The sequence below is a fragment of the Lissotriton vulgaris genome, chromosome 12 (assembly GCF_964263255.1).
Source record: "Lissotriton vulgaris chromosome 12, aLisVul1.2, whole genome shotgun sequence".
NCBI lineage: Eukaryota > Metazoa > Chordata > Amphibia > Caudata > Salamandridae > Lissotriton > Lissotriton vulgaris.
Genome location: NC_141700.1, coordinates 14,501,086 through 14,528,966, shown reverse-complemented (window position 1 = coordinate 14,528,966; position 27,881 = coordinate 14,501,086). Strand labels below are relative to the sequence as shown.

Here is a 27,881-nt window from a genome sequence, read left to right as displayed (position 1 = left end):
ATTACCGTGAAATATCTATATATGTATATATTTTTCAACACCTAAAGTGCTGTCACCTAGTGAGTTGACCATGGTGCGTCTTCAAGCTCTGGGCGCCTCAAGAAGGAATACGGGGTCTCCAAGAGTGCTGGCACCTAGTAAAAAGTTCCCTAATACTCCTTGGGGTGCAGACTTGCTGTGTAAAACTATTAATTAAATGATCAATGAAACGAGCATTGGGAAATGTAGTTTAGTGTGGAACGTACTCTCCATGCTCAGACTTGGCCGGTTAACTGCACAGAGAAAGCATGGGTTGATATGCAGAGATTCGAGGCACAATATGCCCTCTGCTGCCAGACTCCCATGCCAACCTCCACCCTTAAAAGGCTCGACGCTTGGCAAAGGCCATGAGCCGGGATCCACAGAGAATTAGTGTAATTACAGCTGGAGCTCTGGAGAGGCAGCGCCCTCATTAGACCCTGATTAAGAGGGCACTTGAAGAAGCTCACACACACACCATGTGTGCCCTCCATCCAGGCCCTGCTGTGGGTGCAACTGGGGGGTAGAAACAGCTGTCTGCGTACTCTGGGCCTGACGGGACAGAATGACCATAATACGAGGACATGGCACAGTCCCCGCTCTCGAAACTGATACTGGTTATATTTGTAGCGCACAAACGTCCATTGTTAGGGCATTCACAGCACATTTGCGGGTACATCGATGACTTTCTGAGTAACAAAGTCCATACTGTTGATTTCAGGACCACAATATTCCTTCATCTTGGAGTAAATAGGGGACACCAGTAACATATGCATTGAAGGCCACAAGAGTGAGCAGTGTTTCCTTGGTCACTTACCCATGTGCCCCAGCTTCAGACTCTGAAATACTTAAATGACTGTTGGACAGGCCACGTGAAGGGCCGCTCCCCCTCTGCCCGACCAGGCCCGAGCCCGGTCCCTCAAGTGTCACACACCACCACTTCACGCTTTCCGTCCCCTCCGGGACCCTTGCCTCTGAACATATCGACCTCGTGGGCCCGATCCCTCACTGGCCCGCTCGCCCAGCCTGGGCGCCATCTTGGACACTCCGCCACGAGGCCGCGTGGCCCCCGATCGACCCCAACCCTGGGCCTGGCCAGGCCTCAGACATCCCGGCACCATCATCCACCCAGGAGGTGAGCGGACTACTTGGCGGGTCAATGGGAGAAAGAGGTGTCGATGGCTTTCCCTCGCCAGGTGCCGCTCGCCCACCATCTCCCCGGGCGCTGGCTCCACCCCCCTGCTGGGTGTCTGGACCCCTTCATCCCGGACCCCCCAACCTCCAAGGGCGAGGGTCCGGACATCAAAGAGGATCAGCCCTATAACTGGGGCAGCTCCAGAGCAGGAAGGCAGTTGTATCCTGGAGTCGAGAGACGCAGTGAAGAACTCATCCTTGACGGACTACTGGCGCTGCCGTAGCCCTGCCTTGCGAACCATCGTCCTGCCTGTTGGCGCTGCCAAGACCTTCGTAATCATCATCGTCGTCGGGACCTGCTGGCGTGGCCGCGGACCGTTTGTAACCACCATCTTCATCGGGACCTGCTGGCTCCGCCGCGGACCGTCGCTTCCTTCATCCATCTCGGGACCTGCTGGCTCCGCCCCGGCCCGATCATCTAGAACGCCGAGCTCGAGGATTGAGAGCTATTTTCATCTATTGGTAACAAGACTGTCCCGCTACCCTTTTCCCAATCCAGAGACCAGAATCGAGGGGACCCCTGAGTCCAGACCTCCTTGTATAATTTTACCGTAACTAAAGAATTGCTGATAAAGTATCGTTGAACCTTATCCTGGTGTGGTGTCCGTCTGTGGGGGGGAAGTTACTTGTCTGTACGATCGCTGGAGTCGGCTCTCCCCGGAGACCTCTCCCCTTGTCCTCGGCCGACCCTCCCGGTCCGTCTAACATTGGTGGCCAGCGGCGCGATCCGAATCACCGCATAATCGTACAGAGAGTAGCTCACCCCACGACGAAATCACGATGACAACTAAAGAAAGCGGATCCACCGAGAAATTTCAAATGGAGAAATTGAACGAGTAAAGCCATCGTGAACAAAAACAATTCTGCATCGAACTAGGTATCGCTACCACCGGTCTAAGTACCAAAGACGATTTTAAGCAGGCCTTAGAGTCCTGGGCAGAAACCGGGGCCGTGGAAACCACCGACCAAAATATCGCAGCAGTAGAAAAAAACACCACGGCACCCGAGGAGCAAAGAACGGGTCTCTCACAAGACGAGATCCAGGAACGAGAGAAAACACGACTACACGAACTAGAAATGGCCCGGCTCAAAATGGAGGTTGAACTTAAACTGGCCGAACAAAAAATAAGCTTAGAGCACCTGCGTCTCCGAGAAGAAAGAGAGGAAAAACAGAGACAAAGGGAGCTCGAGGAAAAGAGGCTGGCGTATGAACATGAGCGCAAACTAGCGGAGATAGACTTACGCAAGCAGAACAGAGAATTAGGGGTGCCCGAGCAACCCCGCGACCCAGGGGCAACAGAGAAAAAGGTACACATCCCCAAGGATGTCGTCCGAGAATACTTCCGAGAGGACGACATCCAGCAATGGTTCAAGGCCTACGAAATCGCTATGACCGCCCACCGGATCGATCAAAGCGATTGGGGAGCCGGTCTCTGGGGGAGATTCCTCAATGAGGGCCGCGATGCCCTGCTACAGCTCCCGGACCATCAGATGACCTCCTATGACCACATGAAAGCTGCCCTCCTCACCCGCTATGGGCTCACACCCGAGATGTACCGTCAGAGGTTCCGAGACTGCACCCGCATCCCGGGTACAACTTGGGTGGACTACGTGAACTATTTTAGCCGAGCCTTCGAGGGCTGGATCAAAGGAAGCAATGTCACCACGTACGAACAACTCTTCAACCTCATGGTGTGGGAGCATCTATCAAACAATTGCTTCATTGAGCTCCGGCAGCACCTCCTCGACAGCAAATTGACTGATCCACGGCAGCTCGCAGCCGAGGCTGACCGGTGGGAAATCACCAGAGTGGGCCGAAATGGATCCTATGAACAGAACCGGAACAACAACGGTCAGCACCGTCCCCGAGGAGGAGGAGGGGGCCAAGGGCGAGGAAGAGACAACGCTCCGGTCGCCCCCGCTACCAGCTCCACCCCCCCGGCCAACCGGGGCAGCACCCCGGCGCGACCGGGATACAGAGCCAATGTCACGTGTCACCGATGCCAACGAGTCGGCCACTATGCAAACGACCCAAATTGCCCGCAGTACCAGAGCCCAAGACCCCGCCAAGTGGCCGCTGCTGCCCTAGGGGAAGAACAGATCTCCGAGGAGCAGGAAGAATACGAACAAGAGCATCAAGAATGGGAGCCAGCCGCCATGACTTTAGCATGCTTAGGGGGGAAAGACATGGTCCCGCGGGTCCCCCTACCCGCTAACACCCGGAAGTACAGCCAATGGGTGAGCATCAATGGACGCCGGGCCGAAGCCCTCCGTGACACCGGGGCCAGTGTAACAGCCGTCCGCTGTCACCTGGTGACCCCAGAACAGTTCATACCAAACATTCTCTGCCCTGTCCGTTCAGCCGATAACTCAGAAAGTCTGTGTCGGATGGCCTGCGTCCCTTTCGAATGGGGAGGGGTCTCCGGCATGTTGAAAGTAACGGTCCGAGATGATGCTCCCGTAGACTGTCTCCTGGCAATGACCTTGAAAGCTCGCCCTGGGCAGCCGTAGAACGAAGAGAACACCTGGGGATGTTGGGCGTCCCGGACTGGGCGTGCGTCACCACCCGGTCCATGGCCGCCCGTGCCAATCCCCGACAAGAGGAACCCGAATGGCCGGCACCTCCTCCCCTGGTCGCCCCAGTCGAAGACACCGACCGTGCCGTCCCCCCAGAACCAGCTCAACCTCCGGACCTCGCTGGCCTCGACCAGTGGCATCAAGAGGGGGGACCCACACAGGAACAGTTTCGCCAAGAGCAAAAGACCTGTCCCTCCCTCGAGGGACTCCGCCAACAAGCCCTCGCCCAGAGCGCAGGGGATACCTCCGGAACACATTGGGTCTACTGGGACAATGATCTGCTATACAGTGAACAAAGGATCGCGGAGTTGGGGGCCAGCCGAGTGCTAGTGGTGCCCCTCCGTTTTAGAGACTTCTTGCTAAACCTAGCCCACGATGTCCCCCTGGCGGGACACCTGGGTCAGGATAAAACCTACAGCTGCCTAGTAACCCACTTCTTCTGGCCCAAAATGAGGAATGATGTTCTCCAGCATTGCCGATCTTGCCCCACGTGCCAAGCCAGTGGAAAGAGCGGCCGCAAACTAAAAGCCCCCCTGCAACCATTTCCCGTGGTCACCACCCCGTTCGAGAGGGTCGGGATAGACATTGTGGGGCCCCTGGACCCCCGTACAAAACAAGGACATCGGTTCATCCTGGTACTAGTGGACCACGCCACCCGCTACCCCGAGGCTATTCCCCTGCGAACTGTGACAGCCCCGGTGGTCGGTCGGGCCCTGATGGGGATCTTCTCCCATGTGGGCTTCCCCAGAGAAGTCGTCAGCGACAGGGGCACAAACTTTATTTCCAAATATATGAAGTCCCTCTGGCAACAGTGTGGGGTCACCTACCGATTCACGACCCCCTATCACCCTCAAGGAAACGGACTCGTTGAGCGGTTCAACCGCACGCTCAAAGGGATGATTGGGGGGTTGGAAGAGCCCCTCCGTCGCCAGTGGGATGTGCTGCTGCCGTGCCTCCTCTTCGCATATCGAGAGGTCCCCCAGAAGTCCCTCGGCTTCAGCCCGTTTGAGTTGTTGTATGGACACCCCGTACGGGGGCCTCTCAGTCTAGTCAAGGAAGGCTGGGAAATGCCCCCTCTAAAGAACCCCCCGGATGTCTCCAAATACCTCCTGACCCTCCGCAACCAGACCCGACGGTTCAGAGAACTGGCAAAAGCAAACCTGGAGGCCAGTCAAGAGGACATGAAAAAGTGGTATGACCAGAATGCCTCCTCCATCGAATTTGAACCCGGACAACAGGTATGGGTCATGTCCCCCACCGAGCCCTGCGCCCTGCAAGACAAGTGGACGGGGCCCTTCAAAGTAGTCGAACGTAAGGGTCCTGTCACCTATCTCATCGACATGGAATCTTCACGGAACCCCCTCCGAGTCCTCCACGCTAATAGGCTGAAACCCCACTTTGTGCGTTCAGAACTCAGCCTCCTGATGGCCACAGACAATGGAGCCGAAGAAGACTCCGAACCCCTTCCTGACCTCCTACGGACTGGGGAGAAAGATGGCTCCGTGGATGGGGTCCGACTCTTGGGAGCCCTCACCCTGGACCAACGCCAGGAATGTCGGGACCTTCTGTTGCAGTTCGCCGACCTGTTTTCCCTCACCCCAGGTGTCACTTCCTGGTGTGTGCACGATGTGGACACGGGGGACAGCCCCCCTATCCGCCACCGGGCCTACCGCGTACCAGATCGGGTACGGGCTTGCATCCAGGGAGAAGTAACCAAAATGCTCACCCTCGGGGTCATTGAGCCCTCAGACAGCCCCTGGGCCAGCCCAGTAGTACTGGTCCCCAAAGCAGCCGCTCCCGGCACCACACCGGAACTCCGGTTCTGCGTCGACTACCGGGGCTTGAATGCGGTCACCAGGACGGACGCACACCCCATCCCCCGGGCAGATGAACTAATCGACCGCATGGGAGCTGCCCGCTACCTCAGCATTTTCGACCTGACGGCGGGCTACTGGCAGATCGGCCTCACACCCCGGGCCCAAGAACGATCTGCATTTTCCACTCCTGATGGCCATTATCATTTCAAGGTCATGCCCTTCGGCATGAAGAATGCCCCCGCAACATTTCAGCGGCTAGTCAACCAGGTCTTGGCCGGGCTCGAAGGATTCAGCGCCGCCTACCTAGACGACATCGCTGTGTACAGCCACCACTGGTCAGACCACCTCCACCACCTCCGAGCGGTGCTACAGGCCCTTCAGCAAGCTGGCCTCACGATCAAGGCCGGCAAATGCCAAATTGGTCAGGGGTCCGTAACCTACCTCGGACACCAGGTGGGAAGCGGCCTGGTGGCCCCCCTGCAGCTTAAGATTGCCGCCATCCAGTCCTGGCAGCCCCCCATCACCCAGACCGAGGTCCGCGCCTTTTTGGGACTCACGGGCTATTACAGACGGTTCGTGAAAGACTATGGTACCATAGTGGGGCCCCTCACGGAGCTCACGTCCAAAAATCAACCCAAGAAGGTCAACTGGACCCCAGATTGTCAAACAGCCTTCGAACAACTGAAGGCCGCCATGTGCTCCGCCCCTGTGCTCCAGGCCCCCGACTACAGCCGGGAATTCGTCGTACAGACGGACGCCTCCGACCACGGCATTGGGGCGGTCCTGTCTCAATTGAACACGAAGGCCTTGATCAGCCAGTGGCCTTCATCAGCAGGCGACTCCTACCTCGAGAACAACGCTGGAGCACCATCGAGAGAGAGGCCTTCGCCGTGGTATGGGCCCTCAAAAAGCTCCGGCCCTACCTCTTTGGCACACACTTCCGGGTGCAGACCGACCATCGACCCCTGCAGTGGCTGATGCAGATGCGGGGGAAAACCCAAAGCTACTACGTTGGTCCATCTCCCTACAAGGGATGGACTTCACTGTTGAACACCGGCCTGGGCCAGACCACGCCAACGCAGATGGCCTGTCCCGGTTTTTCCGCCTCGACGAGGAGAGTCCCCAAGAGGATGGGTGACTCTCCCCGCCTTCAGCTGGGGGGGACGCATGTTGGACAGGCCACGTGAAGGGCCGCTCCCCCTCTGCCCGACCAGGCCCGAGCCCGGTCCCTCAAGTGTCACACACCACCACTTCACGCTTTCCGTCCCCTCCGGGACCCTTGCCTCTGAACATATCGACCTCGTGGGCCCGATCCCTCACTGGCCCGCGCGCCCAGCCTGGGCGCCATCTTGGACACTCCGCCACGAGGCCGCGTGGCCCCCGATCGACCCCAACCCTGGGCCTGGCCAGGCCTCAGACATCCCGGCACCATCATCCACCCAGGAGGTGAGCGGACTACTTGGCGGGTCAATGGGAGAAAGAGGTGTCAATGGCTCTCCCTCGCCAGGTGCCGCTCGCCCACCATCTCCCCGGGCGCTGGCTCCACCCCCCTGCTGGGTGTCTGGACCCCTTCATCCCGGACCCCCCAACCTCCAAGGGCGAGGGTCCGGACATCAAAGAGGATCAGCCCTATAACTGGGGCAGCTCCAGAGCAGGAAGGCAGTTGTATCCTGGAGTCGAGAGACGCAGTGAAGAACTCATCCTTGACGGACTACTGGCGCTGCCGTAGCCCTGCCTTGCGAACCATCGTCCTGCCTGTTGGTGCTGCCAAGACCTTCGTAATCATCATCGTCGTCGGGACCTGCTGGCGTGGCCGCGGACCGTTTGTAACCACCATCTTCATCGGGACCTGCTGGCTCCGCCGCGGACTGTCGCTTCCTTCATCCATCTCGGGACCTGCTGGCGCCGCCGCGGCCCGATCATCTAGAACGCCGAGCTCGAGGATTGAGAGCTATTTTCATCTATTGGTAACAAGACTGTCCCGCTACCCTTTTCCCAATCCAGAGACCAGAATCGAGGGGACCCCTGAGTCCAGACCTCCTTGTATAATTTTACCGTAACTAAAGAATTGCTGATAAAGTATCGTTGAACCTTATCCTGGTGTGGTGTCCGTCTGTGGGGGGGAAGTTACTTGTCTGTACGATCGCTGGAGTCGGCTCTCCCCGGAGACCTCTCCCCTTGTCCTCGGCCGACCCTCCCGGTCCGTCTAACAATGACCAATAGGTGTCACTGCTGCACTATTGCCTCTTCTCTCTATGAAGTTTGACAGTGCTGTATTTTCTTAAGCCACTGGGTGGCACTGATGCACTAGTGTCTGTTCACACAAGGGCCACTCTCGGTGCCATACCCTGGTCAGCCAGTGGGTGTCAACTCTGTGCCAGTGTGTGTATGGTCATTGCCATACTGAGAACAACCACTAGATGGCTCTGCTGCACCAGTGTCTGCTTGCCAGAAAAAGACCCCTGACGGGGACACATTGTAGTGAGATGCCCTCTAGCAAACCTAGTAAATCCTAGTCAATAAAAGTTACCCCTGGGGCAGTGGGTGAGGGTAGAAGGGTCTGACCCGACTAGGGCTGCCCAGATTGATGCTTGTCCAACCCTGGCACAGGTTAGTGGTTTGGGGCGTGAACCTCTGCTGCAGCAGGGCAGGTGGAAAACAGGCCTTTTCAAGACTTTCGTTTCTGCTCAGGTGGCCAGCCTTGATTGCTCGTGCACTCATTTTCTTGTTTGTGAGGGCCTTTGTATAACAGAAAGCAGCATCCCTATCTTTAGCAGGCATTTGCAATGCCAAAGAGCCTGGCTTTAACCCTTTCGCTGCAGCGGCTATTCCGCCGCAGCGCTAACGGGGTGGGGGCGGCCGCGCGGACGCCGCATGCTGGTGACAGAACCGCTCCGTCATCAGCTACGGTTGGGCTGTGCTGGTGACGGAGCGGTTCCGTCATGACCCGACCCGCTCATTAGAATGACCGCGCAGGCGCGAAATCAGCGCCGCGCTGGCGCGGGGGCCGGGCCAGGACGGAACCGCTCCGTCATCAGCACAGCCCAACCGTAGCTGATGACGGAGCGGTTCCGTCATCAGCAGGGGAGGGGTTAAAGGGATATGTGGTAATGTGAAGCATTACAAGTCGCTAGCCTGGGAATGGATAAGTACTTTGTGGAAGAAAAGAACTGTAGAATATTGGTGTAGGTTAAAAGGTCAGGTGAAAGTTGCACTGTCAAGCCAGACCTAAAAATCCATGCAGGCTAATTACTGCCCTCCTTCCATCTGTGCTGCTGCCAGAGAAAAACACCTTAAATTATCTAGGTATTTAAGACACTTGAATAGCTTTGCAATGCCATGTGTGTGCCCATGAAAGTTCAAGCTCAGGCATCTGGATAAATAAATAAAACGATCACAGCTGTGTGGCAAGCACTTTTTTGTGGAAGCACACAACTTCAGTCCAATCAAAACATGCACTCCTGACTCCCAACTTGTGGGTGGAGATTGAGCCCCTCTCCTGGTGATTCAGTCATTGTTTTGCAACAGCTGTGCTGTGCTGTCTAGCCAGACCATAGAGGAGTGCATGGTTACTGTTCCTGCCACCAATCACCCTGGCATCTTTCTAATCACTTGAGCACACCTGTGGCTCGTGCACGTTGCCATATGGATCATGCGATCTTCTCTGATTACCCCAAACATCTCCCACACAGTCTGCCATGTACTCCCAACACTGCAGCACGCTTTCCATCTGAAAATGCACTTCGACTGCCGCAACGGGGTATGAAGCGCTATACAAATGGTACAGTACTGTACAGCTAGCAGCGTGCTTTCGGTATCTTGTGGTCATCACATGCACTGGTGGGACCGGCTCGACCCACCTTCTCTTTCAGTTTGTGGAGGGCTTGACTGTAAGGGGAGGCGCGTTGACCTGTTGAAAGTCTGAAGACCAGTAGGGCTGGGCCAGAGTCAGTCTTGTGCCAGGCATCGATGGGTCTCCATGAGCTCTGCCATAGCTCTGCTGAGGGTGCCAGGAGATGCCACCTCACTTCCTTCTTGGCTGATGCCCAGACACACGTCTGCAGTGGGCATCGAGTGATGGCTCAGGGGAGGGCTGGCACAGGCCGCCTCAGACACTGCGGTGCCCTTTGCAGAGCGGCTGGTACACCTCAACCCGCACCCCCTCCGCCTGGCACAGCGGGAGACTGGGGTATGAATATTTCATAGGCTTTGGGGGGGAGGGCATGAAGGACTGCCCCCTCCCACCAGCGCAGTGAGGTCATAATTGTTCATCTGTGATGTCACTGGCTGTTGTCATGGAAATTGGAAGGAGGTGAGGGGGAGACAGTCTGAATGGCATGGAGTTGGATGGACGGGGTGATGTGGGGGCTCTGGAGTCCTGGCTTGGTGTTGTGCACAACATACACCATGACTTGACGTTAATGCTGCCCGCAGTCTGGCCCAGGAGGTCGCCGATGTCCCATGGGTAACGACCGATCCATGCAAGCACCCATGTCAATGACAAGGGCTGAGACCACCTCTTTGGGTGAGGGGTCATAAGACCCCCAAACGAATTTATTATTTACAGACAAAAAACATTTCTGTCATCAAAAACTTCCACACTCACCCCATTATTTACAAGTGAGACCGCGCCTTAACAGAGACCCTAGAACATGGAAACCACCGAACCATAACTAGTCTGCTCCTGCGCAACCAACCAAATATTCATAACCGTTTGGAGATAGCTCAAGAGTGGCGCTGTGCCCCTTCCAAAGGATGGGTCCCTCCTTACGGGAGACCAAAACCCTCCCTCTACCACCTCGGATGCTCTTCTGTCCTTAGGATAACTACCACGAGCACCCCCTACACCCAGGTTCCTTGTCCCGCCAGGGGCCAGTGCTAGCTCGCGCCAGCTGAGCCTGCACGGGTGGTTGATAGGTGAGGACCACATGTCAGCGACTGCCCCAAACCCCCCGCACCCATGCAACCTCCTTTCGACTTGCTGCCAGCACCCTTTGGAGGGTCCAGTGATGTTAATTTGGTGTAAAATGATGCCATGAAGGGACCTGAGGTGTCCCCACCAATTATTACCGCACCGCCACAGTCCAGCATGGTTCACCTGCTATCTATCTGCCCCACTCCCCCATGCACAATATGCGTTGGCCTAGCCAGGCCAGCAAATTCTCAAAAAGCATTGCATTACATTCTTTTGACAAGTGCACTCCATCCTGCTAGAAAAATTGCTCACCCATGAGGTGTGGCTGACAAAGGAGCGGTCCTAAGCAACTTGACCACATTGCAGTTCAATATCTTAAATATAGAGAGGCAACATAACAATGATAAAAGGCATGAATGCACAATGCAGTAAACAAATCCAAATTCTTTCTTCATTTTCAACACTGAATCTTTTAATCTTGTCTTATCGTCACTTAAAATGCCATAAAGTCTTTCAAAACCAGCAACACAGCCAGAACAGCCAACGCGTTTCGCCCCACACAGGGCTTCCTCAGGGCGAGCTTCACAAAGTTCACGTTCTAAAATTAGATCACATCTGGTCCCAATCAATATTTAGAACCGTGCTCAGGAATTTTGGACTTGGCCAGCAGGGCAGAAGCGGTAAACGTCATGTACTGGTGTCCGAAATAAATATATTGGAATGGCAAATCTCATATGTTGTGTTCTGCAATTGTGTCAAAAACGATTCAAACTGGGTGTGGGTATTTCACGCATCCATTGTAGAAAAAAATGTCAATATGATATTTGACTCCATCTGACGAGTGTAGTCGTCTCCGCCGGGTGAACGTACTCCCTCGTTAATCAGTTTCCAAAGACATTGCAGTTCAACCATTTCACTGACTCGTTGAGAGCCCTGACCGACTTACCACCTCTCCAACTCAACCTCGGGGCAATGATGGACCATAAAATTATGGCCTCTGGGAACTTCCTTGAAAGCCTACATATTTCAGAGACACTCAGTTCAAATAAGCACTTCCGACCTAGCTCCGTCAAATCATTGCCTCCTACATGTACGTTTATAATCCCTTGAAGCGGAGGCCTCCGGGACAAAGTTCTGTCCAGTGCATCCTTCCATGGGCCAATTTCTTAATATAACAAGGGAACCCAAACAGTTGGCTGAGGACCGTGGGGAATTATGCTTCAAAAGACAAGGGTCCTTAGCTTACCAAAATAAAGTGTGAATGAAATATAGGCCATAATAGGAAACTATATTTGTCCTCTATCCAGCCGGACAGGGTATTTATTTAAACACAATGAAACAGTTGAGTAAATAGTTTTTTAGGCACAATCCTGTACCATACTCAAGAAGGACAAACAACAAATAAGAAAATTTCACAGGCAAAAAAGAGCAATACTGGCCACTTTTAAATCAATGTTGAATTGAAGTATTTGCCAGAAAGCGCTAGACACAACTGGGATAAAACACAATGGTTATGTTGTGTCAACACTACATGAAGTCGACGTTTTGATCCCTTTTTGCTCTAATTACATGGGATCATCATCAGGACTAAAATTGACAACATTTGCCTGCCTGTATTTGCGATATGACCGCCCGGTTCAGAGCTCTTTAGATCGGAAGCGTGTGGCGTGTTCGCCTCCACGGGTGGCTGACAACGCAGTTAAAGTAATATTGTTCTCCCTGAAATTTCGGGTTCTATGTGCCCGTGTGGAGTGGATTTGATTACGGGGTCCTTCTATGCCACTGAAAGTATTCTGTGAAACAGTGTTCTTCGTCCAAGCAGTATAATATGAACTGCCGGGTCCGATTGGGAGACCGAGCTGCATCTTGGTAGTACATTGACTACACTGCAATCGGTGTTCTGGGGGTCGGAGGAACGATGTCCATTCCGTCCACTGCTGTGGTGGCAGTATGAGATACTGATACAGTACGAGATCCCCAGGTTCCGCTCCTTAAAAATCTTATTTCTGGCAATGCTAGGATTAGCCCTTAGCAAATGCTGTCTTTTGCAGTATGTCACACCCACACAATCCTCAGCTGGGCTCCTGAAACCGCTCTTAAAACCCTTATCCAAAGACTGTGTTGCTGTAAACATTAAGGGTGGGCAGCAAACTCCGCTCCGTCGGCAGAATTGGCAGACTTTGGCCACTCCGTGAACTCCACTGGAGTGCGGAGTTCGGTAAAAAGCGTTGCCACCAGTCAGTGGAGCGGAGTTTGCCAGTCCAGCTGGTAGACCACTCACCTTAAGTTTTCTTACATGCTCAGCCCATCTTTGTTTTGGCTTACAGCCAGGCCCATGTAGTAGTTTGTTTCCCTTGTGCCCCCTATGTTCTGAGGCCAGCCGAAGTACCGGCGAGGAGGGCGGCGGATAGGCACGGTCACTCCAGTCAGGTGACCGCCCTTCGCGCCTCGGTTCAGCCTGGAGTTTCTTGTCCTGCTGCAGAGCAGATCCAAGACCGAGAAGGACATGAGGCCTGAACCCAGACTCCTGAGCCAGGGTGCTCTCCTCCGACGGATGCCTCTCCTCACACAGGTAGGGGAAGCATGAGCCGTGGCGCCCGTGACCACCGCATGACACGTGTAGTATACTGCTCTGTGAGGGCTCTCTTGGCCCCGACTCGCAGTCACCCTGCGGGCAGCAGCTGCAGTGCAGGGCGTTCCTGCGTGCTGTAATCTGCCGGTCACAGTACAACCGGGGGAGCAGGAGGAGCAGAAGGAACACCAGGCGCTATGGGGCACTGTCTGCTGTATTGTACCAGTTACGGTCCACCTGGGTAGAGCAGGACGACGAGGCGCTATAGCGCACTGTGATCCGTGGTCTGCCAGTCACAGTCTAGCCAGGGGAGCGCTATATCAACTAGTAGTATTTTGTAGAGGTTGCAGGCCAAGCAATACATGCTCCGCTCGCACGTGGAACTTTGCGGAACTCCGCGGAGTGAAACTATGTGAACTCCACCAGGGCTTGTAAACATCCTCCATGACACCATTGATTGGCAGTTAACCGGTCAGGGAGCCTTGGCCAATAGTGGGTGCTCATTGTTTGCTTTTTGGGCTTCTATCCTTTGACTTTTTAGAACCCTTGGACTCAGGTATGCTGTTTCAGTTTCAGTTTTAAAAAATACTTTATTTGATTTGGTTTAAATCATACAAAGAGCGGGATAACCGCTAAAAACACACAAGCACCTGTGACTTAAATTCATGTATTAATACTAGTTTAGTAAGTAAACTTTCTTTTAAAACATTTTGATTGATAAAGTAAAGGAAGCGGGGGTTCAGTTATCGCCTTTTAGTCTTATGAAGTTGTACTAGCTCAAGGAATCCGATTCTAGTACTTATGTTTACTTGGAATAAATGTCTATGCATTTCCTGAGTCCAGTTCCGTGTCATTCTTTTCTAGCGCTTTTGCAGCTAGTCTTAAAAGTTTTAATGATTTGCATGCCAGTTGCACTGTTGATTCTCCTAAACATTTTATTACTGCTGATCTGCATGTCCTTATCTGTCTTTTATCAATAACGGCCGCAGCAATCTTTTCCGTTCAGATAGCAATGCCGGACACATACAGAGTAAATGGAGCACTGATTCATCGCCTTGACCGCAAAGGCGACAGTCCAGTGAGGGCCATGTGCATTTCCATTTGGGAGTTAAGTCTTTAGTTGGGTACACTCCCAGTCTCAGTAGAATTAATTGGTGTTTCATTCGGTTTGCAAAGTGTTTTCCGAAAGATATGGTTGGAACATTAGCTTTTTGTATGTTGGCAGGACCGTCCATGCATTTGTTTTCGTGGACAGCGTGGCTTTATCCTGGTCTTGTGACATTTGGTTAACTGTTTTGTTTACCAATTCTTTGAACTCCGAGTTGGACTGTATAGTCTGCCATGCTACCTCTAGCTTTAAAGCCTCAATCGATTTTAAGTGCGAATAAACCGAATTAGTCAGTTTTGATTGCTTTTCGACCTCCAGCCAGCAATAGTGTACCAGGGAGTCGTCCTCTGCTGCACGCATTCTCCAATAGTATTTCACCAGCGCTCCCTGGCTTGCCATAGTCTGATTTTTTTAGCCCAAACTCAAGTCTTATCTGGTCTTGTGAGAGGTGGGACGGGATGTTGAACAGTTTTTTGAAGAGGCTGATTTGGGCGATGTTCAATGATGTTGCATCCTTTGCATTTAATAGTTCAGAAACGTATGTAATTGCGGGTAGAAATTTTGATGCCACGACTTTTAATAAGTGGGTCGTGGAGCTAACACTACGTTTTTTAGCTTTCATTTTCCGATGTTCTTGGTGTTGCTTATAATTGAGATGGTTATCCAAGATCAGTCCCAAGTACTTGTATGTCTCCTTGCGGTCCAAACTATTGCTGTTAATGGTCCAGGTGAATTTTGGTATTTTTTCCCGTGGGCTGGAAAAACACATGACCTTTGTCTTTTTAAAGTTTATCTGGAGTTGGTTTAGGTCTGTGTATTCTGCCAATTTGTTTATCAGTCAGTGCGCCCCAGGATTACATTTTTCCCCACAATGCTTGTCTGGGGACCTTGTCGAAGGCCGCTTTGAGGTCCACGAAACAGGCGTACAGTACTTTGGAGTTTCTGATGGATTGATTGGCCAGAAGTGTTACGGGCGAAATAAGTGCCCATTCCGGGACGAAAGCCATACTCGGGTATGCTGCAAAAAGAACAGCAGTGCTTGAACTTGCGCGTCCCTGGAGCAAGATCTAAAAGTCCTAGCATGACGTGGCTTGGTGGTGTTAACATCGTATACTGTGGCCGTGGCTTGATGTGCACAATTTATACCGTGGCTTGATGTGTCCAACCTACACCGTGGCTCGGTGTTGTGCTCAGCTTACACCATGGCTTGGTATTGTGCACAAATCACACAGTGGTTTGATGTTAGTGCGATGCACATTTTACAGCATGGATTAGAGTTCTGTACAACTTACACCGTGGCTTGGCCTTGTGTACAACTTACACTGTGGCTTGGCCTTGTGTACAACTTACACCGTGGCTTGGCCTTGTGCACAACTTACACCGTGGCTTGGCCTTGTGCACAACTTACACCGTGGCTTGGCCTTGTGTACAACTTACACCGTGGCTTGGCCTTGTGTACAACTTACACCGTGGCTTGGCCTTGTGTACAACTTACACCGTGGCTTGGCCTGTGTACAACTTACACCGTGGCTTGGCCTTGTGTACAACTTACACCGTGGCTTGGCCTTGTGTACAACTTACACCGTGGCTTGGCCTTGTATACAACTTACACCATGGCTTGGCCTGTGTACAACTTACACCGTGGCTTGGCCTTGTGTACAACTTACACCGTGGCTTGGCCTTGTGTACAACTTACACCGTGGCTTGGCCTGTGTACAACTTACATTGTGGCTTGGCCTTGTGTACAACTTACACTGTGGCTTGGCCTTGTGTGCAACTTACACCGTGGCTTGGCCTGTGTACAACTTACACCGTGGCTTGGCCTGTGTACAGCTTACACCGTGGCTTGGCCTTGTGTGCAACTTACACCGTGGCTTGGCCTGTGTACAACTTACACTGTGGCTTGGCCTTCTGTACAACTTACACCGTGGCTTGGCCTGTGTACAACTTACACTGTGGCTTGGCCTTGTGTACAACTTACACTGTGGCTTGGCCTTGTGTGCAACTTACACCGTGGCTTGGCCTGTGTACAACTTACACCGTGGCTTGGCCTGTGTACAACTTACACTGTGGCTTGGCCTTGTGTACAACTTACACCGTGGCTTGGCCTTGTGTACAACTTACACCATGGCTTGGCCTTGTGCACAACTTACACCGTGGCTTGGCCTGTGTACAACTTACACTGTGGCTTGGCCTTGTGTGCAACTTACACCGTGGCTTGGCCTGTGTACAACTTACACTGTGGCTTGGCCTTGTGTACAACTTACACCGTGGCTTGGCCTTGTGCACAACTTACACCGTGGCTTGGCCTTGTGCACAACTTACACTGTGGCTTGGCCTTGTGCACAACTTACACCGTGGCTTGGCCTTGTGTACAACTTACACCATGGCTTGGCCTTGTGCACAACTTACACTGTGGCTTGGCCTTGTGCACAACTTACACCGTGGCTTGGCCTTGTGTACAACTTACACCATGGCTTGGCCTGTGTACAACTTACACAGTGGCTTGGCCTTGTGTACAACTTACACCGTGGCTTGGCCTTGTGTACAACTTACACCGTGGCTTGGCCTGTGTACAACTTACATTGTGGCTTGGCCTTGTGTACAACTTACACTGTGGCTTGGCCTTGTGTGCAACTTACACCGTGGCTTGGCCTGTGTACAACTTACACCGTGGCTTGGCCTGTGTACAGCTTACACCGTGGCTTGGCCTGTGTACTACTTACACTGTGGCTTGGCCTGTGTACAACTTACACCGTGGCTTGGCCTTCTGTACAACTTACACCGTGGCTTGGCCTGTGTACAACTTACACTGTGGCTTGGCCTTGTGTACAACTTACACTGTGGCTTGGCCTTGTGTACAACTTACACTGTGGCTTGGCCTTGTGTGCAACTTACACCGTGGCTTGGCCTGTGTACAACTTACACTGTGGCTTGGCCTTGTGTACAACTTACACCATGGCTTGGCCTTGTGTACAACTTACACTGTGGCTTGGCCTGTGCATAACTTACACTGTGGCTTGGCCTGTGTACAACTTGCACCGTGGCTTGGCCTGTGTACAACTTGCACCGTGGCTTGGCGTTGTGTACAACTTACACCGTGGCTTGGCCTGTGTACAACTTACACCGTGGCTTGGCCTTGTGTACAACTTACACCGTGGCTTGGCCTTGTGTACAACTTACACTGTGGCTTGGCCTTGTGTGCAAATTACACTGTGGCTTGGCCTGTGTACAACACACACCGTGGCTTGGCCTTGTGTACAACTTACACCGTGGCTTGGCCTTGTGTGCAACTTACACTGTGGCTTGGCCTTGTGTACAACTTACACCGTGCTTGGCCTAGTGTACAACTTACACCGTGGCTTGGCCTGTGTACAACTTACACCGTGGCTTGGCCTGTGTACAACTTACACTGTGGCTTGGCCTTGTGTACAACTTACACTGTGGCTTGGCCTTGTGTACAACTTACACCGTGGCTTGGCCTAGTGTACAACTTACACCGTGGCTTGGCCTAGTGTACAACTTACACCGTGGCTTGGCCTAGTGTACAACTTACACCGTGGCTTGGCCTTGTGTACAACTTACACCGTGGCTTGGCCTAGTGCACAACTTACACTGTGGCTTGGCCTAGTGTGCAACTTACACCGTGTCTTGGCCTTGTGCACAACTTACACCGTGGCTTGGCCTGTGTACAACTTGCACCGTGGCTTGGCCTAGTGTACAACTTACACCGTGGCTTGGCCTTGTGTACAACTTACACCGTGGCTTGGCCTGTGTACAACTTACACCGTGGCTTGGCCTTGTGTACAACTTACACCGTGGCTTGGCCTTGTGTACAACTTACACCGTGGCTTGGCCTAGTGTACAACTTACACCGTGGCTTGGCCTTGTGTACAACTTACACCGTGGCTTGGCCTGTGTTCAACTTACACCGTGGCTTGGCCTTGTGCACAACTTACACCGTGGCTTGGCCTAGTGTACAACTTACACCGTGGCTTGGCCTGTGTACAACTTACACCGTGGCTTGGCCTTGTGTACAACTTACACTGTGGCTTGGCTTTGTGTGCAACTTACACCGTGGCTTGGCCTAGTGTACAACTTACACTGTGGCTTGACCTTGTGTACAACTTACACTGTGGCTTGGCCTTGTGTACAACTTACACCGTGGCTTGGCCTTGTGTACAACTTACACCGTGGCTTGGCCTTGTGTACAACTTACACCGTGGCTTGGCCTTGAGTACAACTTACACCGTGGCTTGGCCTAGTGTACAACTTACACCGTGGCTTGGCCTGTGTACAACACACACCGTGGCTTGGCCTGTGTACAACTCACACCGTGGCTTGGCCTGTGTACAACTTACACCGTGGCTTGGCCTGTGTACAACACACACCGTGGCTTGGCCTGTGTACAACTTACACCGTGGCTTGGCCTGTGTACAGCTTACACCGTGGCTTGGCCTGTGTACAGCTTACACCGTGGCTTGGCCTGTGTACAACTTACACCGTGGCTTGCCTGCAGGCACCTCAGTTTCAACACACAAGCAATCCACCCCCCAGGATAAATGCTTCTTACACGACTCCCAACCCAGTACACTTATGACCCCCCCTACACACACAAAGCTTGACCACCCCTATAAGGTACAACCACCAAGCCGCCTCCCCCCCCCTTCCCCCCTATAAAAGGAACATGTTTGTGCGTGTGCCTCTGTCTTCTCTTTCTCTCTGGGTGCCCTCTGCTCTGATGGCAGTGCCTGTGTTTTCTGTCTCTCTGGGTACCCTGTTGGCAGTGTGAGTGTGTTTTCTCTCTCTGAGTGCCCTCCTCCGTTGGCAGTGTGTGTGTGGTGTATGCTCTCTCCTGGAGCACCCCTCTGCTCTGTTGATCGTGTGTGTCTGTGCTCCGTCCCCTCTCCTCCCCCCCTCCCTCCCTCGGTGGATGGCTGGCAGTCTCCTGGGCTGGCACCGACCTTGCAGCTTTCCAGGAAGGTCGCTGGCACGCCTCTCTCTGGTACCAGCCTGGGCCCGGAGAGCTGGCGCGGGAGGGGGCGGGGCCAGTGTGGGTGGGGCCTCCAGGCCCCCCAGTCCCCCCCCTGGTTCTGGCTGAGGTGGAGCTGCTGAAGCCTGCAGTCCTACGTGATAGGACGGGCGAGGCCCCGCCCACTGCAGATGGAGAGATAGCGGCACTTGAGGGGGGGCCACGTGCTGGGGGGGTGGGGGGGGGCTGGGGTTAGGGAGGGGCAGTGGATTAAGACTCCACCACTGCATTAAAGGTGGACCCGCCCACACGTCACCTCTGACCTTGGTGCTCTCTGTACCGTGCAGCCCCAGGGGGGGGGCGGACTGTCGCGACATCTCCCGACAGCAGCGTAGACCCTGCAACAAGAGGCAGAGAGAGGAGAGAGGGGCTCGCGAGACGGCTCACTTCGGTTCAGCGCCTCCTAAGGGGTCGTAGGCGCTGTATGAATGGAATGTCAAGGCCGTCTGCTATCGGCGAGGGCGGGGCTTGCGGCTTTAATAAGGCGCAGGGACCCCTATGGACACCCCAGGCCCGTGGGATGTGCACCCTGAGGGGCGTGGGCTGTGCTACATACATGCACATCCAATCCTTGGCCTCTCGGCTGATTGCGCAGATTTACTTACCCTTTTATGTGAAAGTGTGCAGAGGCGGTTCACAACGGGAGGAATCCTGCAATGCCAGGGGAAGTACAATGCTGTGTTCATAGGGAGGGGAGTGTGTGTCTAAGAAAGAGGGGGCTCTGTGAAGCGGGGGTCGCACAAGACTGCAAAAGGACAGAGTTAAGAAGAGGAAGGTGAGGTGTGAGAACCGCCCATGGGTGATTCCAGGACGGAGTGCGGGTGAAGAGACCCCCCCCCCTGTTTACAACCCTGACTGAGCTTCAGTTCACAGCCTCTTAGACACATTTCCAAAGTACCCACCAGACACCCGTTTGAACGGCCTATTACAGTTCCTCGTGGCTCACGCCCACGCGTTGAAACATAACCTGGTGCCCGTCCACACAAGGACAACAGACGAGCCGAGAGGGCTCTTATGAACTTAATAAGCGTACAACATCAGAACTCTTGGAACTATAAACTGCATGGATAGCTTGATCGTTTTTAAACAACACATTCTTGCACTGGACTTAGAATGTTTTAGAATGAATTAACAGAGAATGCATCCATACATAAGGAAATTGTAATGAGTAGTTGATTTTACAAAATGTATTGTTATGGTTTTAATTAACTGAAACAATAACAATTTTTCATTTCATTTCAAACTCTAAGTATTCATAAAATCATCACTGTGGTGCCACATTTATCTAAAACTGCTAACAAACATTGGCAATGTCAGTAAGCCGTATAGATTGGACTGTATGTTGCTTGAATACGGAGTCCCCGCCTCACAGTGAGACTTCCAGGTCAGAGGACGCCCGGTGCCATGGAGAGGATGCCAGCCCAAATGTTTTAGGCCTCCTCTTGATTGTATGAACTTCCCAGGTCTGGTTCTTTGGCCACGCCCCGTTCAGAAACCCACCTACCCATGTCATCCCACTTAAGGCACTGAAAGACCATGGGTGCAGGGGACAGTCACACCTCCATCTGGTGACAGTGCTGTGAGAGCCAGACACACGTGCAGGGGGCCAGGAGCTTCACTTCCAGGTCAAGCTCGCCAACACGTGCCCCTGTATCCTGCCCCCGGTGTCTGCTCTGGGATAGGATGCCTGGGGCTTCTGCCCCACCAGGGTAAACCTGCACCTGACCCTTCTGACCCCTGTGTCCTCCTGGGGCTTCTCTCCCACCAGAGCATCCCAGCCTGCTGGTCGGCGAGATATGCTTTTCATTTGCCCCACCAGTGTTTCTCCTGGCCTCTGTGACCCCCGGTGCTTTCTTTGCCCCTCCAGTGCTGATCCTGGCCTCTGTGACCCCCTGTGCTTTCTTTGCCCCACCAGTGTTTCTCCTGGCCTCTGTGACCCCCTGTGCTTTCTTTGCCCCTCCAGTGCTGATCCTGGCCTCTGTGACCCCCTGTGCTTTCTTTGCCCCACCAGTGTTTCTCCTGGCCTCTGTGACCCCCTGTGCTTTCTTTGCCCCTCCAGTGCTGATCCTGGCCTCTGTGACCCCCTGTGCTTTCTTTGCCCCTCCAGTGCTGATCCTGGCCTCTGTGACCCCCTGTGCTTTCTTTGCCCCTCCAGTGCTGATCCTGGCCTCTGTGACCCCCTGTGCTTTCTTTGCCCCTCCAGTGCTGATCCTGGCCTCTGTGACCTCCTGTGCTTTCTTTGCCCCACCAGTGTTTCTCCTGGCCTCTGTGACCCCCTGTGCTTTCTTTGCCCCTCCAGTGCTGATCCTGGCCTCTGTGACCCCCTGTGCTTTCTTTGCCCCACCAGTGTTTCTCCTGGCCTCTGTGACCCCCTGTGCTTTCTTTGCCCCTCCAGTGCTGATCCTGGCCTCTGTGACCCCCTGTGCTTTCTTTGCCCCTCCAGTGCTGATCCTGGCCTCTGTGACCCCCTGTGCTTTCTTTGCAGTTGATGTTGGTCACTAGCTCATCCAGTGCCCCCTCATGACCTCTGACCTCGTGTCTTCTTTGTCTCCGCAGGTTCTACTGGGACTTCTCGATGCTGCTCTTCATGGTGGGGAACCTCATCATCATCCCGGTGGGCATCACCTTCTTCAAGGAGGAGACCACCACGCCGTGGATCATCTTCAACGTGGTCTCGGACACCTTCTTCCTCATGGACCTCGTGCTCAACTTCCGCACCGGGATCGTCTTCGAGGACAACACGGAGATCATCCTGGACCCGGAGAAGATCAAGAAGAAGTACCTGCGCACCTGGTTCGTGGTGGACTTTGTCTCCTCCATCCCCGTGGACTACATCTTCCTCATTGTGGAGAAGGGCATCGACTCGGAGGTCTACAAGACGGCTCGCGCACTGCGGATCGTTCGCTTCACCAAGATCCTCAGCCTGCTGCGACTTCTGAGGCTCTCGCGCCTGATCCGCTACATCCACCAGTGGGAAGAGGTAAGGGCCAAGGAGCCGCTGTCTCCAGGTCGCGCAGATTGACCATGATCAGAGACGCTTGTGGCAAGAAACAAAGAAAAGGGGGGTTCTTTATGTGGGAGAAAATGGCGCCTTCAAAGTGTGCGTAAATTCTAATTCTGCGAGTAAGGTGGTGCAAAAAAGGTGAGGGAGAACACCCTAAGCCCTCAATAGTAGACCCAGGGTCAAAACACGATTGTAGCAAGCCTATGCACATGCAAAGTGATGCCGTACATTTCTTGTTCATTTAATCCAATTTTCGGATTAAAGGAACTAGAAAATCACGACTACACTGATTGATCTCATTTGAGGGATATATGTCTTCAATGAGTTTGTAAAGAAGCTTGACAAACATCTTACTAAGAGTTGTAATTTATACAAGGGTGTGCATAGGCTGGCTACAAACACGTGTGGCAAGGTTGTAGAGCGAGACAGTGGAATGTTGTGAAATTAACATTCAATCCGTATTCTCGGTCTATGTGTTGTGTGAAATGCGTCCTCGTGTCAATTTTTGGTGCGAGGATGCATTTAAGAGCTCCGCGAACAACAGTCAGCCTCGTTCTGTTGTTCCTTTGCATTTGTGGTAAATTTCTAAGATGAATTACCACAAATAATGCAGTTCACTGTGATCTTTTTTTTTTACCAGAAACAGTGCATAATAATGCAAAGTGGCGTAATTTCCTGAATGTTGCGTAACGAGAAATTCCGAAAATTACCTAAGTGTGATATACATTTCTTGCAGCCTTATTGCGAGTAGAACGTTGTGCAGCCCTTGCGGCCACACCAGGAGCAGGCTGAGTTTCTTCCGTAAACCTCACCATGCCCATTACTCTAAGTCCTTTTCGAAGCTTCGCCTCCTGTTCATGAGGCCGTGTCTCTAGTATTGTGCTCGGGTCTGGAAATCCGAACTGGAGTGTTGTGTCCAGTTCTGGAGCATACCTATGTCCACCGTAGAGACCACACGCTCTAGACAACCTCGACTCCACGGCTTCTCTCTCCCTCATCGATGTTGGTGACACACCTTAGCCGGGTCGATAGCGAGGCTTCGCCCTTCCTGGCTTTGGATCCTTACCAGCTTGAGCTGTGAGGTGCCATGCCTTCTGGGGTGCTTTACGCACAGGGGCCCTGAGCCCTGACTTCTGTCTGATGCTTTACCTGCCAGGGCAGTGAAACTGGCCAAGCTATTCGAGAGCGGCGAGTGACCGCTTATCCTATCGCTTTGGACACTGGCCTAATTTTGGCTGCAAAACAGTTTCTGTGGTCACCATGGGTGGGGGTGACATTTGCTTTTACATAAATGCATGACATTTGGGAATAATGACGAAAATTACCCTCAATTTCACGTAATGCAAAACCAGCACTTAGCACTGTATTTTAGTACACAATGTGTCCTTGCTTCCGTTTTGGACGTGAGGACGCATTGTACTCTAACTGTAGCGCCAGAAAATGCAAGCGCTGGAAGCAGGAGCCGCTGGTGTCCTCCGCATTGTTTTGGTGGAATAGCACAATTTTGGGAGTTTTACGTAGCAAATGTAACACTAAATTACCCCATTTATGTGAGATTACTCCGGTGTAATGGAAAGTTTGCTAGGGCCTAGTCACCGCTGCGTAAGTAGGAAACGTCTCTCTGCCACAAGTGCCAGGCTGCTATCAGTAGGAACAAGATGGACGCCACTGGTTCTATTCGTTTAAGAGAGGGTGCCTCACAGATGCCGGGCCGCCCCGTGTTTCTGCTCCTTCCACCGGGTTGCTCAGTCCAGTTACACCCTCCACGCTTGGTGTGACATTTCATCCCCAGGCTGAGCCGAGTGAACATGAAACCCACACCACCGAGAGCAAGGTGTGACATTTCACTTTCTTACACCGACTGCCCCTGAAGTCCAATCGATCGCTTGTAGAGACGCAAAGCCGGTGACTGGTTCAAGAGCCTTTAATCTCACCGGGAGCTTCCCAGGACTCGTCAGAACTCCTAACTCTGACCCAGAGATCCAACGAGCCATGCAAAGTAGCTCAAAGACACTTCGAGCCACACCAAGAGACGGCGTCTGGAGTGTTTTTCTATTTCTAGACGCCACTTCCGTAGTGTCTCACATGTTTCTAGAGTATTTCAACCATTTGTAGGGTCCACTTCTGGAGTGTTGAATGAATGAATGAATGAAGGACATCTTGTATTGCGCAGACTTAGCCCGTGGGCATCAAGGCGCCTAACAGAAATAAAAGAAAACATATGTACCGGAAACCAACTTACAGATAAGCCTCTGCGAAAAGTCATGTTTTTAATGCCTTTCTAAAAGAACCCATAGAGGGTTGTACTTTTAATTCCAGAGGGAGAGTGTTCCACAGCCTCGGGGCCAACACGGAAAAGGCCCTTCCGCCCCACCTGACTTTCCGCGCCCGGGGTACAGTCAGGAGATTTTTACTAGAGGAGCGTAGGGGACTAGGAGAGACCGTATGTCTTCCGAGCCGTCCCCACATAGCGCCTCTTAGACAAAGCATAGGATCTTAAAAAAAATCCTAGCCTGAATTGGGAGCCAATGCAGACTCTTCCTGGCTAAGGTGGCAGATGAGCGGCCAGGGACATCAAGAACGAACCTAGCTGCCGCGTTCTGTACAGTCTGCAGGCGTTGTATTAGGCCTAGGTTGATACCCGAGTAGAGTGCATTACAGTAATCTAACCGGGACGTGACTAGGGCCACTACAGTCTGTTTCCGGGCTTTCAGAGAGAGGTAGTGAGTGATTTTCCTCAGGGTCTTGATGACACCCCAGCAGGTAGAGACTGTTCTATTTACCTGCTGGTCCATAGCAAGAGAAGTGTCAATCAACACGCCCAGATTCCGAGCGGATTTAGTGGGACGCGGACACTCTCCAAGGGAAGGGGGCCACCAGTCAGTTGACCAGGCATCCTGGTCTCCTCCAAAGATCAAGACTTCGGTTTTCTCTCCGTTCAGTTTTAGTGAATTACAGATCATCCACTGTGAAACTGCCTCCATGCAGTTCCTAAAACTGAGAACGGAGGTACTCACCGAGTGGGAGAGGGAGACCAGGATTTGGGTGTCATCGGCGTATGACACCACCTCCATCCCAAAAGATCTTACCAGCCTGGCGAGTGGGGCCACATATATGTTGAAAAGAGTGGGGCTTAGAGCCGACCCCTGCGGTACCCCACAATGCACAGGTTTGGGAGGGGATACAAATTCTTCTAGCTTGACCCTCTGCTCTCTCTGATTAAGGAAAGAAGACAGTAGGCTAAGTGCAGAGCCCTCTACCCCCATCTCCCTAAGACGCGATGTTAAAATGGAGGGGGGTGGGGTATTGAAAGCTGCTGTCAGATCTAGCAGCACCAGAAAAGTAGTCTGCCCTCAGCAACCTTTGTACGGATATGGTTTACAACCACAGTAAGATCCGACTCCGTACTATGGTGCTTCCGGAACCTATGCTGAGATGAGTCCAGAAAGCCGGAGGAGTCAAGAAAGGCAGTCAGATGTAAGTTAAGATGGGTCTCTAACATCTTTGCTGGGGCCGGCAACAGTGATATTGGGCGGAAAGTTTTCATTATCCCTGGATCTAGTGACAGCTTTTTCAGCAGGGGCTTGACCACTGCTTTTTTCCAGGGCACTGGAAAGATGCCTTCTGTAATGGCAAGTGTTTCAACCTTGCCCAGGGTTCAGGACTGGAATGTTTCATCCTTATCCAGGGTCCACTTCTAGAGTGTTTCAGCCTTCTCCAGGGTCCACTTCTAGAGTGTTTCATCCTTATCCATGGTCCACTTCTGGAATGTTTCATCCTTATCCAGGGTCCACGAGTGTTTCATCCTTCTCCAGGGTCCACTTCTGGAATGTTTCATCCTTATCCAGGGTCCACGAGTGTTTCATCCTTCTCCAGGGTCCACTTCTAGAGTGTTTCATCCTTCTGTCGGTTCCACTTCTAGAGTGTTTCATCCTTCTGCCGGGTCCACTTCTAGAGTGTTTCATCCTTACCCAGGGTCTCCTTCTAGAGTGTTTCATCCTTCTCCAGGGTCCACTTCTGGAGTGCTTTATCCTTATCCAGGGTCCACTTCTAGAGTGTTTCATCCTTCTCCAGGGTCCACTTCTAGAGTGTTTCATCCTTACCCAGGGTCTCCTTCTAGAGTGTTTCATCCTTCTCCAGGGTCCACTTCTGGAGTGCTTTATCCTTATCCAGGGTCCACTTCTAGAGTGTTTCATCCTTCTGCCGGTTCCACTTCTAGAGTGTTTCATCCTTCTGCCGGGTCCACTTCTAGAGTGTTTCATCCTTACCCAGGGTCTCCTTCTAGGATGTTTCATCCTTCTCCAGGGTCCACTTCTGGAGTGTTTCATCCTTCTGTCAGTTCCACTTCTAGAGTGTTTCATCCTTCTGCTGGTTCCACTTCTAGAGTGTTTCATCCTTCTGCCGGGTCCACTTCTAGAGTGTTTCATCCTTCTCCAGGGTCCACTTCTGGAGTGCTTTATCCTTATCCAGGGTCCACTTCTAGAGTGTTTCATCCTTCTGCCGGTTCCACTTCTAGAGTGTTTCATCCTTCTGCCGGGTCCACTTCTAGAGTGTTTCATCCTTACCCAGGGTCTCCTTCTAGAGTGTTTCATCCTTCTCCAGGGTCCACTTCTGGAGTGTTTCATCCTTCTGTCGGTTCCACTTCTAGAGTGTTTCATCCTTCTGTCGGTTCCACTTCTAGAGTGTTTCATCCTTACCTAGGGTCTCCTTCTAGAGTGTTTCATCCTTCTCCAGGGTCCACTTCTGGAGTGCTTTATCCTTATCCAGGGTCCACTTCTAGAGTGTTTCATCCTTCTGCCGGTTCCACTTCTAGAGTGTTTCATCCTTCTGCCGGGTCCACTTCTAGAGTGTTTCATCCTTACCCAGGGTCTCCTTCTAGAGTGTTTCATCCTTCTCCAGGGTCCACTTCTGGAGTGCTTTATCCTTATCCAGGGTCCACTTCTAGAGTGTTTCATCCTTCTCCAGGGTCCACTTCTAGAGTGTTTCATCCTTCTGCCGGGTCCACTTCTAGAGTGTTTCATCCTTCTGCCGGGTCCACTTCTAGAGTGTTTCATCCTTACCCAGGGTCTCCTTCTAGGATGTTTCATCCTTCTCCAGGGTCCACTTCTGGAGTGTTTCATCCTTCTGTCAGTTCCACTTCTAGAGTGTTTCATCCTTCTGCTGGTTCCACTTCTAGAGTGTTTCATCCTTCTGCCGGGTCCACTTCTAGTGTGTTTCATCCTTCTCCAGGGTCCACTTCTGGAGTGCTTTATCCTTATCCAGGGTCCACTTCTAGAGTGTTTCATCCTTCTGCCGGTTCCACTTCTAGAGTGTTTCATCCTTCTGCCGGGTCCACTTCTAGAGTGTTTCATCCTTACCCAGGGTCTCCTTCTAGAGTGTTTCATCCTTCTCCAGGGTCCACTTCTGGAGTGTTTCATCCTTCTGTCGGTTCCACTTCTAGAGTGTTTCATCCTTCTGTCGGTTCCACTTCTAGAGTGTTTCATCCTTACCTAGGGTCTCCTTCTAGAGTGTTTCATCCTTCTCCAGGGTCCACTTCTGGAGTGCTTTATCCTTATCCATGCCCCCCTTGGAATGTTTCATCCTTATCCAGGGTCCCCTTCTGGAGTGTTTCAACCAGTTTTAGGATCCTGTTCCAGAGTTTTTC

The 27,881-nt window shown here is 52.6% G+C and overlaps 1 protein-coding gene across 1 annotated transcript in view; it reads left to right on the top strand.

The window, feature by feature from the left end:
• HCN2 (hyperpolarization activated cyclic nucleotide gated potassium and sodium channel 2) overlaps positions 1-27,881 on the top strand; it is a 259,302-nt gene that overhangs the window by 87,163 nt on the left and 144,258 nt on the right. The window contains exon 2 of the mRNA XM_086946741.1: positions 21,790-22,213. Within this exon, the coding sequence (XP_086802867.1) occupies positions 21,790-22,213 (424 nt within the window). The remainder of the gene's footprint in view (positions 1-21,789; positions 22,214-27,881) is intronic.